This window comes from Culex quinquefasciatus, chromosome 3 (genome assembly GCF_015732765.1).
Source record: "Culex quinquefasciatus strain JHB chromosome 3, VPISU_Cqui_1.0_pri_paternal, whole genome shotgun sequence".
NCBI lineage: Eukaryota > Metazoa > Arthropoda > Insecta > Diptera > Culicidae > Culex > Culex quinquefasciatus.
In genome coordinates, this window is record NC_051863.1 from 17,936,013 (window position 1) to 17,950,945 (window position 14,933).

At 40.5% G+C, this 14,933-nt stretch overlaps 1 protein-coding gene across 4 annotated transcripts; it reads right to left on the bottom strand.

The window, feature by feature from the left end:
- Positions 1–1,317: 1,317 nt before the first annotated feature.
- LOC6046236 (sodium-independent sulfate anion transporter) lies at positions 1,318–14,733 on the bottom strand. 4 transcript variants are annotated; one of them, XM_038264973.1, is made up of 4 exons: positions 14,437–14,733; positions 2,882–3,683; positions 1,870–2,809; positions 1,318–1,812 (listed from the first exon to the last, which is right to left on the bottom strand). In XM_038264973.1, exons 2-4 carry the CDS (start codon positions 3,470–3,472, stop codon positions 1,520–1,522), a joined length of 1,824 nt encoding a protein of 607 aa, XP_038120901.1. In that variant the 5' UTR covers positions 3,473–3,683; positions 14,437–14,733; the 3' UTR covers positions 1,318–1,519. The 4 variants fall into 4 exon arrangements, with proteins under 4 accessions (XP_038120901.1, XP_038120898.1, XP_038120900.1 ...); XM_038264970.1 differs by having other exon boundaries at positions 14,402–14,733; XM_038264972.1 differs by lacking the exon at positions 14,437–14,733 and adding an exon at positions 10,457–10,566.
- Positions 14,734–14,933: the final 200 nt, after the last annotated feature.

Genomic DNA, 14,933 nt, shown 5'->3' on the forward strand with positions numbered 1-14,933 from the left:
GACTTGTGTTTTTTTTTTCAAACTTTTGGAATAGCTATGTTTACAAGTCATCTGAGAACCGATTCCATCAAATAAACCATAAAGACCAAAAATGTGAAATTCGAGCCAAAAATGTTGGGCTTAACCTATTAAACAGACGATAATAACTAACAGGATATCGTTTCAATAAAATTACAATTACAATTTCTCCTATTTATTTTAGCAATTTTTAAATCACGATTACCATGTTAAGGTTTTGGTAGAATATAGCCGGTTTATCAAAACAATTGTTTTGATTTAATTTAGGAGTAGAGCTTGGACTTCGGACATCCGGATAATTTGCAGAATTAATAATTCTATAAGAAAATGGACTAACTTATACAAGCCAGCGTTGTCTCATGACTGTGGGGTGACATAAAGATGAAACAAAATAATTTACAGGTTTTCAAAAGACCTCTAATTTTGTATCACATGATTTATGGCCGAATTCTACCGGCTCCGTGGCTTAATGGTTACGGCTTCTACCTCACAAGCAGATGGTTCAGGAATGATCAAATCCCGGAATTTGAACTTTGAATATGAACAAAAACGAAAATGAATCAGGTGGGATTTGAACTCACACCTTAGGATTGGTGATCTGGGACGCTAAGCAGTCAGCCATCAACAGGTTTAAAATCAGATTGTGAATTGATCCGTAATGTTGTTGATCAATTCTTCTCATATTAAATACGCGCTGATCCCTGTTTTGCCTGAGGGGTTTGGAAGTCTAAATATAGATCGAGTTTCCTTCAGATGCTTGCTTCTATGTTAAGGCGGGGCCGAACAATTCCCAGCGACCTCGGAATTGGACCGCAAGGAGCTCTGTCATTCTGACATGGGTCGTTGGAAGTAGCGCGAGGGCTATCACCACCTAATACCCGGGACTGAGATAAGCTGTATCAGCATTCGGCATATACAAAGTCTGATACAAACTATACTTTTCCATAATTTCGCTACCGGTTAGCGGGTATTGGATTGGACCACACACACACATACACACACATACATGATTTATGGCCGAATACTATTATCCGAAAAACTATCCGATCCGTTACATTTTTATTTTTAAATCTATTTTGGGATCTTAAAACCTTTTTATCCAAATAATTTTCAGTTCTAATACGATTTTCGTATATCTCTTTTGATTTGGTTTGATTAAAAAGATTATATCTGATTTAATATAGAAAAAAAAATGTAAATTATTCGGATATCCGTAGTCCCAGCTCTATTTAGGAGCAGCTTGCAATGTGTAGAATGTTAACACTTCAGGGATTTTTCGGAACAGTAACTCGAGATAAATAAGTAGAAAATACATACAATTGATATATCTTGGGTCATTTAAACCTATCTTAGCAGCTAAATACGTACAAAAAGACAAATATACAGAGGAACATTCGATCATCCCAGGAGATACTTTGCAGAGAGAACACAGTTGCAATTGTACACTACACAGAAAAAATATAACAATTCTTACCGCAATCATATTGCGCCACATGGCACGCTATTCCTCAATATCGACCGCTGTCGTCGGGGGACTCTCCTGCTCCGTACTGACCTGTGGCAGCAATGGCAGAACAACCTCCCTCAACTCTCCCTTCCGGCTTTCGCTGCTCAACTCGAGCAGAACCGCGTCCAGCTCTTCCTCGTTGCTCGCTACCAACAGCGAACTCTTCAGCGTTTCCCGAAGCATTTTTCGCACCTCGTTGGACGGTCCCAGCACCACCAGGGGAATCTTTTTGATGTCCAGCTCCTTCCGGAGCGCTCCCAGGCCGGTCGCGGCCGTGTAGTCAAACTCTGGAAAAGGGAGGTGGGGTTATTTGATTGTTGAGGACTGCGTTTGGGATGGCTTACCGTTAACGGTTCGGCAGTCCAGCACAACCGGGATGTTGCCATGGCTCTTGATGGCCTTTGAAATGCCATTTCGCACCCACTCGACCGCCGGGAAGTACAGCAAGCTGTGGCGTGGTCGAATAATGATGAAGGGAACTTCGGACGATGTCGTTTCCAGTTCGGCACTGATGTGAGGACGAGCCGTTCTGTAGACTACAAACGCCAGGTCGGCAAGGACTCCGGCTAGCAGGCCCAGCTCAACCCCAATGATCAAGCTAAGAACGAAGGTGACCGCACCGGGAATCAACTCTCGCTTGTTACATTTCCATAGCGGTCGAATAACTTCATACTCTATCATAAAGATGACCGCCGAAATGATGACCGCACTGAGCGCTGCTTTGGGTATGAACTGGAAGTATGGCGTAAGCAGTCCCAAAGCTAGCAGAACAAGCGCACCGGTGTAGATTCCACCGATCGGCGTCTTTACACCACTAGCATGATTGACGGCACTTCTGGAGAAGGATCCGGTCACAGGAATCGAGCTGAAGAATGATCCCACAATGTTGCTGAGCGACAACGCTACCAACTCCTTGGTCGGGTTGATGCCACTTCCACCAAAGGCTTTCGAAATGGCTACATTTCCGAGCACGGCAATCACCGGCACCAGTGCGATGTTGATCCCAAGTTCCGATACCATCCCGACGAAGCCGACCTCCGTGCTGGTGTTGTTAGGTCCGGGCAGTTGCGTGGAGAACGGTGGCACGTGGAATCCGGGGATGCCACTCTTGACGGTACCGGTCAGGATGAACGGCCGCTCACCCTTGGAGTCGTAATAGAAGGCGATAGAGCTGGTGACCAGTACGAGCAGGGCGTTACGGGCTGTTGCAAACAGCCACAGGGCGACGCCGAACGTTTTCCGACCCTTGCTGGCATCGGCGGGAGTTTTGATGTCTTTGAGTTTCTGGAAACAGAAATTTTCCTTACTATATTAGCAGCATTGCTCGGATGGCACGTCGACGAATTATCCACTCACCCTCATCGCCAACAGCACGGCAATCGACGCAAATCCCAGCACACTGTCCGAGACGCGTGCCTCGCCAAACTTTTCAATTACAGTTTTGATCGTTTCGGCAAACCCGGAACCGGATCCTCCGCGAATACCCAGCAGCGCCTTCAGTTGAGATGCTCCGATGATGAGTGCCGTGGCCGATGTGAACCCAACGGTTACCGGCAGTGAAATCAGGTCAACGAGCGCACCGAGTCGCAAAACGGCCATCGCTAGCTCCACAATCCCGGACAGAAAGCACAGCAGGATGGCAAAGTGTGGTCCCGATTCACCACCATGCCCCGTGTGCCGACTGGTCATCAGTGCTAGCAGAGCGGTTGGTCCAATGGTAACTTCACGACAACCGCCGATCAACGCGTACATCAACCCACCAACGAACGCCGAGTACAACCCGTACTGGGGCTCCAATCCGGCTAGCGTAGCGTATGCCAACCCCTGCGGCAGAACCGTAAGTCCAACCGTAATCCCAGCAATCAAATCGGCCACCGCAAACCGTGCACTGTACCCGCGAAGCCATCGCACTCCCGGTATCACCTTTTCAGCCTGCGTTAGGCCCATCTTGGTTCGTCGTTTGCTTCCGTTGAGAACCAGTCACTACACTTTGGTCGGTCTAGTTCTTCATAACACACACGTTTCCACACACTACTGAGTCGCGTGCTTGCGCCGGCCGGTTTCGCGCGTTGTACTCTACTCACGCGAGCGGACAACTCTCTTCTGAATGGAGTGGACACGCTGCTACCTCGTCTGCTGGTGTCGCTGAACCGTCGTGCTGGAAATACAGAGAGCTATTAACCGCGCCGCCAGGTATTCATGATAATTTTATACAAAACATTCTAAAATTAATTCCTTTTGCTGGCCTCTTCGGTTCGAAACCTGTTCCGTCCGTTGCAAGGAGCAGGTCTTTCCGAAAAGTGAGAAGAGAAGCAAACAGAACCAAGAATGTTACGATGCGATGAGAATCGGTTTCAAAGTGATTTGCAACTTTTTTTTTCCTCTCTCTCTCTCACAGCGAATCATCTAACCTACATTTGAAGTCACGCTAACAACAACTCTTGAATAACGGCTAGATCTTGACTCGACGACGGCCATAGCTAATCCCATCATCATAATCGCCTGAGAAGGTATGCAAACTTGTTGCGGTTTCAAGTGGCTTAGCATAAATATAGCGTCCTGCTCGGGTGACCTTGAAGCATACAACTGGTTTTCTGCTAAAAAAGATCGATTGACCGGTTCCGCGCCACCACCAGAGTTCATAGGACGAGCCGTTGTAACGGCGCGGTGTGGTTGTTGGAGAGCAACGGTGAATGGACTTGGCTTCCCAGTTTTAAAACTGATGTTGCATGGAATGTGAATTGAGCGGGATACCTCCTTGTAGTCCCGTTCAAGGGCATGGAAAACAAGGGAAGTTGACAATACTCAGCAATTACAAGCTGTTCCGGTCAGTGGCGAAGCTATTGACAGGGGATCATCTTTAATGAAAATGATTTTAAGTACCTAGGTACTGGTAAAATTTACATTGTTTACTTAACATTTAAAAAAATCCCTTAATTGAAATTTTAATATCATCTCGAATCTCGATACGCTGATGAGTCACCTCCATACCATCACCATTGAATAACATGTCAGTTGCAAATCTCCAACCTTTTCGATCTCATGGAATGAGAAAAGGACATCGTTAAGCTCGTTCTCCTCTTTACATCGCTGTTTGTTTACGTGCCCAAACCCGGTTCCGGTGAGCTTAAACTGGATGATACTGGAAACTTAGTCACGCGCATGTGCCGGTTAAACTCCTTCGTAAACATCTCACTAACAACAACAAAAAAGAGGTAAACTTCTTGCAGTCGAGAATGCTTTTACAGCATCATCAGATTCCAAATCTGCTTGAATGGTGGAAAACACTTGAATGTCCGAAATTATATTCTCCTGTTGGTGGAAGAGGCCAAAATTTTACTTGCCTTTTATCCAAAAACGGAACTTAAAATAGTTGGTAGGTACTTAAACAATCCACAAAATACCCTACAATCGTAGGATACGTTATCCATTAGGGTGATCCCAATCTGGGCTTTCTGGGGGCTACCCCCTGAAATCAAAGATTGGCTAAATTCCAAATTTGAACTCATTCTGACCACGGTAACCCCTCCCTCTAATCGCTTGAAGTTTGTATGGGAAAAATCGTCAAAATGTAAAAATATAAAAATTGAAATTACAAGCCTAGGTTTCAACATTTGGATGAAAATTTTCAGTTGATTAAACTTTAATTTTCATTAGAATTTTGAAGTTTTTCGAAAAAATATTTTTTTTGCCCCCTGATTATTCAGGCCATGTGATGTGATGATTGTCTAAGCCCAAGTTGCCTACACAGAAAAAAATATGAATCACATGTAAACTCAGTTGATGTAAACTTGAGATTCAACGTAAACGGTTGAATCACACGTAAAACCATGTATTTACGTATAATTTGTTGCAAATTTACATCAAATTGCATTTAAATTTATATGTTTAATGACGTGCAAAAGTGTTACATCATAAATGATGTAACATTCGGAAATATTTTTTTGTGTGTAGGAATCGATAATTGGAAATAGAACCAATTCCACCTGAACTAGATTCTCACCACCATGGCAGCCATCCATTGCCGGCCGCTCCCATCTCCACCGCGCACCAGGGACAAGGAAAGGAATTTGGAAGACGGGAAGTGTTGATGCTCCACTTTTTCAGAGTATTAAGGGAAAATCTCCACGGTACCTCAAATAAGCTTCGCTTGGAGTTGGACGGTTTTTGGGAAGGTGAATGGTCTAAGGAGCCACCCTACACAGAAAAAAATATTTCTGTAAATTTACATTATTTATCATGTACCAAAAGGTATCATGATAAATGATGTATATTTACATTAGGTTCATTGGAAATTGACATTACATTCATTGGAAATTTACATCAGTTTTGAAAATTTACATTAGTTTTGGAATTGACATTACTTTTGGAATTTACATTAGTTCAAATCCACTTATTCTGATTGGCCAATGGGAATGAGAAGCTCGACTTGGATTGCAGTAGGAAAAGGGTGTGGCCTATGTTCTATTTTAAAATGATTGAAGCGGGCAGCAAAAGGAAATTCTGATTCTAAAAAGTTGTTTCACAGGTAGGGGACGCTTTCTCGTAGAAGGCCAAGTTGAATAACGCCGGACTGGAATCGAACGAACGACGGGTAGAATGTTCGGTGTTACTGATGCTACCCGCTGCCGACTGAGCCATCTTCGCATTTTATAAACGATCGGCTAAAGCATCAACTTGTTCAGGTCGAGGCTCAGGCAGTGGGCCAGCGAAGTATGAGAGCGATAGAAAGAGAACCAAATATAACTATTTTTAGTTCGGGTAGTTTTGAAGTCAACGTTTGGCAGAAATACATTGGATATATGATTTACATTAAATAGGAATTTACAGGAAGCTGAACACGGGTAGAAATTCATCAGATTTGAGTTTCCATGCTCAACGTTTCCATTAGATTCATGATTTACATTAGATTTAGATTTACATTGGAGTAATTTCCACGACTTTTTACTCTTTACATCATATTTCAACATTACATTGAGTGAGTTTACATAAGAAACAGTAATTACGTGCTGTGTAAATTTACATATTTTTTCTGTGTAGGCGAGTGGTAACGACCGTTTTGCATAGTTGTTCAAATTCTTCGTGTGTTCTCGTTTCTAATGGGAAAGCTTTCAATTCTTCTCATCTCTTATTGGATGAATTGTATCAGTCACCCAAGCTATTTTTTTAGCGAGGTATTTTTTAGATTCAATCTTGCATGCAATCTTGTTCGAGTTCTGATATTCAACTTGCATTCAATTTTATTCTTTGTCCGATTCTTGGATTCAACTATATCAGTCTCAGTCCTCCTCAAGCTACCAATGCTCCACGGTTAAGTGGAAAGCATTTTTGCTTGTCAATCCTACACTGAAATTAAAAAAAGTACCAAATTCCTAAATTCTAGGAATTTTGCCTCCTTTCCTTATTAAGTAATCCAAAAAACCCGATTACTCAATAAGGAAAAGTGGCAAAATTCCTAGAATTTAGGAGTTTGGTACTTTTTTTTTATTTCATTGTAAGGACAGGGGATCGAACCCCGCCGTGAGCGAAGTTTTTCATTTAATTCAAATTTTAATGAGTCCAGAACTTTCTCGTTGGGAGCCACGACCGCTCCTCATAAACATAATTAACATATTTTTCTATATAAAGTCAGATAACATCTTTTCAATCAAACCAAATCAAAAGAGATGTACGAAAATCGTATCAGAACTGAAAATTGGATAAAAATATTTGAGGAACCCAAAATAGATTTCAGAAAAAAAATGTAACGGATCGGATAGTCGGATAGTATTCGACCATAAATCTAATATGCAAAACGTTATCCGGATATCCGAGGTCCCAGCTCTACTACTTACTGTCATCTGGGGCGAATTGGGACAGCTGTTTCAGCCTTGTTACTGCACAAAATTATGATGTTTTTGATAAGTTTTGGATAGGACATATTAATACAGAACAACAAAAATAGTGTATCGTTTTTTCAAATTTCCAGACTCGATATTCCGAAGGCCTTGGAAAAATGACACTTTAGATCATCGAATCTTCGGATAGCCGAATCGAAACAAAATCGTCGTATGACCCCTAAACTACGCTAAAATGATTTAGAATTTTCAAATCCAAGATGGCGGCTAAAATGGTGGCGAAAAAAAATAATTTTGTAATTTATGAGTCAACTAAATCAAATATGACTAAACAAAAAAGCATAGCATAATGGGTCTGTACAACGCTGTAGGGTAGCGTGGTTCACGGATATATGAAAAAGACAAAAGTGTTCAATTTCGTTCGCATCAACCGGAACTTTGAAGTACTATGACCCAAAAAGCTAGCCTGAAAATTTTAGCTTATTTGGTTAAGGTTTAGTTGCTCCAGTTTTGATATGAAGTTAGAATGGAATTTTAATAAATTTAATTGATTTATTTTTCATTTTTTAACTCTTCTAGAAAGTTTTCCTCAACCCGATAAAACTTTATCATGTAAGAGTTTTCTTATAGGTTTTGATTCGGGGAACAACTTTGTAGAACATCGCAAAGCGCTAGGAAATGATCCCGAAAAGATACAGGTTAATTTTATGAGCATATTTTGAAATTTTGCCGAAAAAAGTAAACTCTAAAAAACATCCTGTATCTTTCCAGGATCAATTCTTAGCACTTTGCGATGTTCTACAAAGTTGTTCCCCGGATCAAAACCTATAAGAAACCTGTGAATAAGAAAATTTGATAGGGTTTTGGAAAATTTTCTATAAGAACATGTAAAAAGTTACAATTCTCCATATTAAATTTAATCAAGTTCCATACTAACTTCAGATCAAAACTGGAGCAACTAAACCTTAACCAAATGAGCTCAAATTTTAAGGCTAGCTTCTGGGGTCATAGCACTTTGAAATTCCGGTTGATGCAAACGAAATAGAACACTTTTGTCTTTTTCATATATCCATGAACCACCCTACTGTAGGGGGTGCCACAATGGTCAATTCAATATTCTTAGACAATTTGATTGCTGCCCGGTACATCCAAAAATATCTAAGAACGTAAATTTCCACACTGTGCTCCAAGGCTACGCCCATACAGTCCCGTGGGGATTTGGGAGAGGAATGACTAAACAAACAAAAAAGCAGATACAAAAAACTCAAAACAATACTTGACATTTTTTATTAGGTCCTTGATTAGGTCCTTTAACGGTGCACATCAACCAGAGCTTTTGCACCAAGATTTTTGTTACAGATTTTTTTGATATTTTGGAAACTACGGGACCTATCGATATAGTTTTTTATTCATCCCCGCGATTTACAACAAAATTTGCTTATTTTTTCAATCAGATTGTTGCAGGATTGGGTCCGTAAGTTTGTCAATTTTGGAAAAAGAAGACAACCACTTCCTCGGTTGCTGTGCACCCTTAAACAAATGTAAACATTAAGTGTATCCCTATCACACCTTATGTCAATGTCAATCGGAGTAAGCGGGATACACTCAATGTCTACATTTGTTTATAGGATCTAATAAAAAAAAGTCTCAAATATTTTCTTTATGATTCGATTATACGAAATTCCATACAAACCTTTTGATACTTGAACTTCGGATAATCGAAGTTGATTATGTTAAAAGCAATAAAGAAAATTAAATCATGCAAAATTTAGTGTATGTATCAACATTATTTTCATTTTTGAAAATTAGTGTCAATGGCGTCAAAGAAATAATAATTCTTCAGAATAGAACAGGAACAAATTGAATAAAGTTTTATTATTCTTCGGACATTTACCTGTACATACAGCAAAAATGAAACCTGTGAAGATAGTGTGAAGTGTGATATGAGTCCAAGCGTAAAACAAACCACAACAACACAAACAATTTCAACAAAACACTCAGAAAACATAATTAACAAGCTTTGATTAATCGACCTGTTTTGCACAAAATTGAAGTATGTGCAAATTTTGACCTGGCCATAGTTTTCACTCGTCAACAAAAAATCCGATTATTTTAATGGGATTTTAATAAAAAAATCTTAATTTTAAAACTATTAATGTTGATATTAAAAAAAATAAGTGAACACATAGTTTCAAAACTTCATACCAATAAACGTACAAACACTCTAAAAAATTAACGCAGAGTGAGGAATAACCGAGCTTGAAGAAGGGGGCAAAACGTGGATAAAAATCTGCAAATTAACCCGACTCGTAAAAAAAGGCCAGCACGTGACAAAGTGACGTGAAACCGGTTGGTTAGTCAGAAGAGACCCACAACTTTGTGGGTGAGTTTCTGGTTTTGATCCTGCTGACGATTATTTTTAATCGACTTGGCTCTGTTTTTCTTGGCCGGAATGTGGTCACCGGGCAAATGGGCGTGAGCATGATCTGCAGAAAAAAATATCATGTTGTTTTATTGAAGTCTAATTTACAAATCATAAATGAGTATCATTTGTCATTTCTCAATTTTTTGAAAAATAATTCCCAAAAATTCACACAAATAATAAACATCCAACCTTGAAACGTTATGCGAACAAAAACAGGCAGTAATTTTCAACTCAGTTGGGTTTGGAACGAAGCTTTAACAAAGGGTTCAATTTGGCAGAATTTGTTTCACCACAAAAAGGTCTTTCATTAACTTTGAAACCTAGTACAATATATCATACTAGCAGTCTAGCACTAAGTGTTGTTTGTTTGAGTTGCCAGTTTTAATAAAAAACTGAATTACTAAAAATGTCTGGATTTAGAAAAAAAAATCTTTTTAAAATCTATTGGTAATATGTAGGTAGATTTGCTCTGTTAATCATATCTAATCAGATAAACACGAAACTCTGAAGGTAATTTTCCAAATCACAACTATTGACACACTTTCACTATCGTTATACGCATCATTGAGTAGTCTCAAGTATCGCATTGTCCACTAATCAAGCACGATTATTACGATCCCGAACCAAACATCCAGATAAAAGAAACATGTTGCAATTGGTACTACCTACTGAAGCCAAAGTCAAACTTTTGATGCGCACTTTAAACTTTAACTCAAAAGACTACACTTTGAACCGAACCGAACTCCGTAGAAGCCGCGCAACGACTAATCTCTGAGGTCTCTCGCGCGTACGCAGCAGCCGGCGCAAGCCACAAAAGCCACGAGGTTGTTGGTGTGTCCAATAGAGTCAGAAAAAGAGAGACGTTTAATAAAGGGGACCCAGATTGAGCAAACTGTCGAGAGAATAAAAGATACAGGCACGACCAGACCAAAGAGGTAAAGGACGATGTGTAGAGTGCGAAAAAAACCACAAATATCCGAACCCAAAAAAAAAAAAAAAGATTCTAAGCCGGTTCTTTCTAATCGGTCCATTGATTCCGATCACGGGAGGGGACGACGGCAAACGACGAAACCATGGTCCGTAATCTACTCGGTTGGTTACTATGGAACCGGTTTGTAGATTTAACGGGACAACGCATCGAGAGGGGTCACTAACCCGCGTGTGTTGCGTAATATAGGTACGCTCCGGCGTATTTCAACGTTCAATGTCGTCGTATAAATATCGGGCAGTCTGTTCGAAACTGATCCCAAACAGGGGTTGCTTAAGGATCACGTCAGCAAGTTTGTTTTTAAATTTATAGGTTACCAGTTCCAGACTGGTTGTATTCTTAATATGGTGTGTATGGTTTCTTTTAGATTGACAATACCTAGACATTGTGGCTTGAATGACGCAAATAAATTTCTAGAGTTTTATTTTAGCAATACCAGAAATAATGTTCTACTACATTATTACTCGAATTTCGGCATGAGACCAACCTAGTAGCACAGACAAACAGACGGGACACTCGAATGCCGAACCATCGTCCTCCAAAAACGGTTATTTCAAATGCAATTTTGTTTCGGCATCCACTCACCCGGCGCTGATGGCGCTGCTGTCGTGACAGCTCGCCCGTCTATTCTCACTGTGTGTGAAGCGTGTTTTTGTTTTTAAGTTGAGCGTGAGCACGTGTGAAGCAGCAAATGAGAGCACAAATGTTTATGGAATTCTGGAATTCTAACCGTGAATCACAATCCAGGCTTTCCAGGACAAAATTGGGGCAGTCTGCCTGCCGATGTCGAGGTTGCTGCTAAGGCGCCGGCTACTGCGGAGGAAGCCGGATCCTGTGGTGGAGTTACTCCTTCGGAGCAACCTGCTTACCATTCGTGGACTACTGCTCAGATTGCTGCTGCTGGTCGTCCTTTTGGCGATGTTGCGCCACTCAATCTCTTTTTCTAGTTCAGTTTCTGTGGTTCTGTTTCGATTTAAATTTTGCGGCAGCGTTTTTTTTTTTTATCTTTGCCACTTTTTGCTTTTGTTGTTTGACGCAACTTAACTTCGCAGTGGACACGTTCCCCGTGGAAATTTCCAAAACGCCCATCGTGGAGATTATTTCCGGTAGGTTTGAATTGGATTTATCTATTTCGGCGGCCACTACTGATGTTTTCGTGACCAGGGGCATCTTGTTGATGATGGTGTTAGGTGTATTCTTTTCATCGAGTAGCAACAACAAAATTATTTCGATCAGCTGTTGATGTTTACAATCGTTTAGGCTTGATTGTCTCACGCATACACTGACGTGGCACATGACAGTAATGGGTTTGTATTGGTATGTTTGGGCTGCGCTTCGGCATCACCTCACCAGGCAGCGCTGGCGTCGCCGTGATTTGGTGATTTGATGGAGGACGATGGATTTCAAAAATAATTTGTATGGAGAGTCACGTCTGTTTGTCTGTGCTAGTAGAATAAGGGAGATCCGACTAGAATTTTTCATACAGATATCAAAGATAATCAAAACAATTGGGTACTAAAAACACGATTAAAAACCATTTCTGATCACTTTTTTTCACAAGACAACTTTTTTTCGATGGATCAACTATGGTCCCCTTGGAACGAGCTGTCAAGTAGGAGCTTTTCTGTCATGAAGGACCGCGAGGTTAATTTTTTAAATTGATTTAAAAAACCATTTTAAACTCTTTGTGGTCGTACAAAGGGTCATTGTACTCAGAAAAAAGCTTTTTCGCTGTAAACAATAAAATCAGCAATTGAATCTTCATTCTAGGTCCCAATTGCAATTTATTAGCTTTGCACAGGTTGAACCGATTTTGGACAGGTTGGTTTCATTGTTTTAACTGAAATTGACATTTTTTTAGTTTGGGACCATCGATGAACCACGTGGACACTTTTTTGGGAATCTGTTCCCCCCCCCCCCCTTCGTGGACAATTGTCCATACAAAAAAAAATCTTTTTTATATGGATCGTGGACAACCAGGGTAGGTAAACCATCACCATCGCACTATCATTGATGTATATTTCGGTGCGTTCCTCGTCTCTTAAAATTTCTCTTCTCTTTCGCAGCCGAGTGATGGTCGGCTTGCAAACGCGAATATCGAAAGCCCATCACATCGACGAGAAATACCTTCTCGCTGGCTCCGATGGAACTATCGTTCCAACCGGAGAGGCACGCACACGAAATTGCTGTATACATACACTGGAGCTCACGCACACAAATGAACTCATTTCTACAGGGCTTACGGGCGAGAGAATTTCACGATTGCTCTTTCTCTGGCTTTTTGAGCGAGGGGACTGGCTGTGTGAGAGATTTTTTTCCGTCTTACGCATCGGTTTGTTCGTTGCTCGCTATTTCATCGGCGTCGTTTTCGCTTCGCTCTCTTGATGCAGTTTTGGGAGAACGCCAAAAATTTCATGATTTGAGCGAGGACCTTTTAAAATATTCAGCTGAGTTTTTCGAACCTCCACATATTTTTCCTTAAAAGCCCAACTTATAACCTTTCTTTTGAAACTTGGCACTCTAAAATTGGTTTACCCGTTCCGGAAAATTGGTTTAGCCGTTAAAAAATGTGATTTTTGCGAAAATCTGCGAAAAAATCCGTTTTTGGACCACCCTATTTTGCCAAATCGAAGCACTTTTAATTTGGAGACTTCAAGCACAAGCTTCAAGGCTAGTATGCAGATCGGAAGGAAAGGGGTCAAGAAACAGCTTTATTCGAACAGCAGAACAAAGGAGAGGGAGCTTTTTCTTGGGGCCCTCTCTGACTTGCTTGCGCTGCCGCTGCTGTCCATTTCTGGAGTTTTTTTTTTTAAAAAAAAAGGACCAATAAACCAAATTTCCAGTTTTTCCTTTTTGGGTGTTTTTGAAACCGCCTTGAGTCAGGGGTATTAAAAAACACCCAAAAAGCAAAAACTAGAAATTTGGTTTATTGGTTCTTTTAAAAAAAAAAAAAAACTCCAGATTTGATTTTTTTTTTCTTGACCGATTCCTTCCGAAGTGCGTATACCGCTTGACGTGGAATGGCTGCATATCGACTCAGAATCGAATTCTGAGAAAGTGCAACAATTTTATGCTCTTAAGTGCTAATTTTGCACTCATCAAAGGCTGGGTATCATGCATTTTGATGGAAATGTTGTTCGGATCTATCATGCGACCCTTCGTTGGAAGGGTAATCAAAAGCCTTTCCAACACGCCCAAAAGATTAAAGATCTAAAACAACCCAACCCTTATTAGTCTATGTATGGGGGTGGTCATTTTACACTAGTTGTTTCGCATTCAATTACCTAACCTCTAGGTTAGACCGGAGCCAACATTTACTTCCCCGTCCAACGGAGGCGTGATCAGACAAATCTCGTCTCGAAAAATGCCACCAGGATCTTCTGGGATCAAACCCAGGCCGACTGGGTGAGAGACACCCACGCTTACCCCTACACCACGAGTCCCGGCTTATCTTAAAATAAATTGAGAGCTCGCTTGAGAGTTATTAAAAGAGTTCATGATGATGATAACTGCAGTTATCAATTTGACCTTGACACATTTCCATATTATATACTACCTACATGTAATTCAAAACGAGACCTAGTAGGTATTTAACTACGATATGAAAAATTTAGGTTCCAACTCACCAGCTCAACAACGTTGGTCAAAACAAGGATTTTACCTCCTCTTCCGCGTAAAATACCGCCAATTGTAAACAGTACTCCGTGATCACTATTTTATACTAGATTTTATTCCATTCGCAGTCGGCTTCTTACGTCCAAGGGCGGCACTTCACTTCAATAATTTATCACAAGCACTTTCACATTGTTATCAGCCTTCTGCACTTGTATCGTAGCATTTCCTGTTACGCCTGTGTGTGCCTTTGGCAATATTTTGAATTTAAATTATTTTTTTATTCATTTCCGCGGAATGCGTTTTGTTTTTTGTTGATCCCCTAACGAAATGTAAACAATTGTTGTGCGAATGAAACACATTGGAAGGTGGAGCACGTTTATCACTCACAGATGAGTGCGTGAAGCAAGAATTTTGATATTTAGTGGTACAATTTTATATGCGATTATGTTGATCTGGTTGAAGCAACAGTTCAAATTTACGTAAATTTAAAAAAAAATTGTTCAAGAAGTTCCGTTAAAAATCATTAAAAAATAACGTCAAAAC